The 3,744-nt window shown below is 44.2% G+C and overlaps 1 protein-coding gene across 2 annotated transcripts in view; it reads right to left on the bottom strand.

Annotated features, from left to right (window-relative positions):
• C3H15orf48 (chromosome 3 C15orf48 homolog) overlaps positions 1 to 2,603 on the bottom strand; it is a 3,190-nt gene extending 587 nt beyond the window's left edge. Inside the window, exons 1-4 of one of the 2 annotated variants that reach the window (XM_021195004.1) lie at positions 2,552 to 2,603; positions 2,356 to 2,417; positions 2,128 to 2,213; positions 1,179 to 1,239 (exon numbers count right to left, since the gene is read on the bottom strand). In XM_021195004.1, the coding sequence (XP_021050663.1) occupies positions 1,179 to 1,239; positions 2,128 to 2,213; positions 2,356 to 2,391 (183 nt within the window). In that variant the 5' untranslated portion in view covers positions 2,392 to 2,417; positions 2,552 to 2,603. Of the gene's footprint in view, positions 1 to 1,178; positions 1,240 to 2,127; positions 2,214 to 2,355 lie in introns of both variants that reach the window. The other variant, XM_021195005.1, reaches the window with a different exon arrangement.
• Between the last annotated feature and the right edge of the window lie 1,141 nt (positions 2,604 to 3,744).

Genomic DNA, 3,744 nt, shown 5'->3' with positions numbered 1-3,744 from the left:
CACACACACACACACACACACACACACACACACACACACACACACACAGCCCTCTCCTCATCTCTGAAACAAGCACAGAATAGCAGACTGGGCCTGTTTCTACCAGTCTGTCCCTCAAAACCCCTGAGTCTCTAGGTGTCTCAGGACCAGGGAGAGCGGTCATACACCTGTCTTGCTTTCATTAGAAGTTTCAAGATTATTAATTTGCTAAGATAGCATTTAAATTCAAGAGGCACATTCGTTCCTTGTACATGGATGTACAATGATCAAAACACAGGGCAAGGCAGGCAGTAGTCTCTTAAAACTTCCTCACTGCAATTGCTTCCTGAAGGTATAAACCGCAGTCAGTTCTCAGTCAAACATCCTTGCATTTGCCCTCATCAGTGTTATCTCATCCCAGACCCTGGGAGACAGAGACACAAAGTTACAAAGATCCCAATGCCTCTCTTGACTTAAATGAGTTTTGCTTTTTGTAGTCTTTGCTAAGCATCCTAACTGGTGTTCATTCTGACCCGTGCTTCTAGCACTTCAGAATATCTAAAGTTACAAAAACTAAAACCTAGGCCAGGGAGATGGTGAGATGGCACAGTGGGTGAATGTGTCTGTCACCGAGGCTGACTATGTGACTTTGATTTCCAGGATTCATGTGGTGGGAGAGAAGAACTCCATACACAAGCCATGGTATAGGCATGACTTCCAGGCCCCAACAAATAATTAAAAATAAATGCTTAAAAATAAAACCTTTGGAACAGTGTAGCTAATTCCACTGGGAACGAATCCACTCCCATTTTTAGGAACTCCTATTGTTCAGCACATCTTATATTAACTTAGATAAGTAATAAGGAAACAACATAATATAATTTTAATAATATAAAGGTTTATACCTAGGTGTTTAATATAGGGGCAGGGCACTATGCTAACAGGCTCTGTATTTTAATGCTTTTAGCTCTAAGGGCAAGTTTTATTGTCATACTCATTTCACAGGTTCAGAGAAGCCAAACTGTCCATAGTCCTCTGTGCAGAACAGAGCAAGGACTTGAATCAGGTCTCTAGACCACTGTTCAAAGGACTCTGAATGTCACTTTGTAAGTGCAAGGAATACATGCAGTCTGCTTTGCTCTTTAAAAAAAAAAAAAGGTTTAGGCTGGACACAATCATGTACTGTAGTTCAGCAATACCTTTTGGGGTTGAGTAGGATCCACCAATTCCCAAGGTTCTGGGTTTCTTTTTCGATCAATACTAAAAGAAAAAGAAGATTAAATGAAGGTAAATTTGTTTACATAAACCCAGAAGAACTATTGGATCTATAAACTTTCTGGAGACAGACTCTGTCTTTACACTGAAACTACACTATAGTCACCAGCTAAACTTTAGAAACAGCTGAAGTTAAATAAGCGTCCACTGAAAATTCAGGGTTTGTTTCAAGCGTTAAGGATCTCTTCCTCTTGGGCAGGGTAAGAGGTCTATTTGCTTTATTTGATAAGATTGGAAACTGCTCCCGCAAACAGGCAGCGATAGGTATATAAGTGGCAGGCTGAGGAGGGAGAGGCAGAGCCTCCTGGGGATCCCTCCTAGGAGGGATGGGGCAGAGGGTAGGCTTGAACTGTGTAGGCATTAGCTCCAGGTTCCAACCTCTACGTGTGTTAGAGTCACTGCCCTCTCTGACCCTGGACCAGACATAGTCAGTTTCAGAGCCATCTTTTCCTGCATCCCAGGAAATAAGGCTTTTTACTGTCCTTTTTCCAAAGCTGAGACTAGACTTCCTGCAGATAGCGGTATGTTCCAGTTCTACCACACCGGGGGAAGAAAAGTTGAAATACTTGAAACTTAAATGATTATGTTTGATGGTATGTACCCCTAAATGTTTTAAGTACTTCAATTTCAAAGGTTAAATTTAAAAAGAAATCCAATCTAATTCATTGCAGGGGAGTGGAGGGGTCAGACACAAGAAACAAATGTAACCAGAATTGGTTACATTTCTTTCTGTTACCAGAACTGTTTTCAGTCCATGTTTAGATGCTCTTGTTCAGTAGGAAAAACCCAGACGCTGACAGCTTGTGTTCCAGAATCTCCGGGTCAGAGAAAAGCCCTCCCAGACAGTCCTACCCAGAAGGCGTTAGTACTTACACCACGTCGGTTTTTTTCAAAGCATACAAAGCGAAAGATGAGGCTCCAGTGGCGGCCACACTTATAAAAAACGCCAAAGGAATGAGCTGAGAGAGAACAGGTGGGGGATAAACTCAGTAAGAAACTCTGAAATATAACAAATTCAAAATCTCCATCATCTTTCCCCTCTTTTTTTAAAAGGAAAACTCTCAGAAGTTAAGAAGTAAGAAGTTAAGATTAGAAACTTACTTCCTTATTCTTCATCAATATCTGGAAAACGCCCATGATGACTTTAGTGTAGAATTCCAAATCTAGAAGAAGGAAAAATCCAAGATACTGGTCAAAAACATCTCCCTCCGGACCCTGGCGCCCAGCCGTCCAACAGTCGCAGAAGGAAGGCCCGGCAACCGCCTGCTCCACAGAACTTTTCAGAAAGGAGACGCACCTAGGGCGGCTGCGGCCAGATGTTAACGCCCAGAAACGAGCGGGCCTTATATGCAGCCAACCGTTCGGGGAGGGCCGCGCGTCCTGGTCACGCGGGGACCGATCCGACCCCGTCGCACTGAGTCAACTCATGTGCGCCGCCTGCAGGACAATAGCGCAGCGCGGCCGCTGACCGCGGTCCTTACCTGCGGTCGACCATCACTTTCCGTCCTGGTCCTGCACCTCCAAATGTCTGGGAGGTTCAGGTTCCGGTGTGTTAGCCAAGATCTGAGTGAAAGACAGCCAACTCCTTTAAAAAGGAGGGGTGGAGAGATGGATAAGGGAGGGCAGGGGCTCCAGCGCTGGCTGCCACCTTCACCCCAGTACCAGTAGACTGCCAGATGAAGAGTGGGGTAAATTTGAACAAAATCAACCACATAAAAGTTCCAAATCGTGACATGTTGCACATATGGAGACTATTTAAAAGTAAATGGTAAAGTTCAGATTAATTCCAACAGTGTCCGGATTTCCTTCCTTCCTTCCTTCCTTCCTTCCTTCCTTCCTTTCCTCCTCCTCCTCCTCCTCCTCCTCCTCCTCCTCCTTCTTTTAAGGGAAACAAACCAAAATTCAACTGCAGAAGATTCCAGGTGCCTATTTTTCCTGCAGATTCCAAGTGTTGGCATCTGCTTTGGGTCTCCCCTAACTCAGCAATTTTGGCTCACAGTTTTCTTTGGAAGTAATTCCACTAGGCTAGTGGCTGTATGCCAGACACTGAGAATGATTCCTTGAATGGGGATAGAATACCTTGCTAGATGCAGAAATGTTCAAGACATGCAGCTGGTGAGTAGTAGAGATGAAATCAGAACAGAAGTCTGGCTCCTAACACCAGATCTCTCAGTGTACCCTTCTCTTTAAGTGAAAACAAGCCTGATTTAAGTTATTTAAAAACACATTGAAGGACTGAAGTTATATCTCAGTGGGAAACCCCTAGCCTAGCATGTGCTAGAATGTTCAGCCTATGGCTCCTGGGCCTATGGGCCACAGTATGCCCAGCTCATTTACAGATGATGATATTATGTCACAATGCCAAAAAGTTGGATGATCCTGTGACCTGGGTTAATTTCCAGTACAAAACCTCCTCCTCAGTTATAAAACTTTTCTGCTGGGGGTGAGGAGGGTAGTCAACCTCTTACTACAACATAGCCCAGGCTGGCT

Source organism: Mus pahari, chromosome 3 (genome assembly GCF_900095145.1).
Source record: "Mus pahari chromosome 3, PAHARI_EIJ_v1.1, whole genome shotgun sequence".
Taxonomy (NCBI): Eukaryota; Metazoa; Chordata; class Mammalia; order Rodentia; family Muridae; genus Mus; species Mus pahari.
This window is presented reverse-complemented; position numbering and strand designations above follow the sequence as displayed.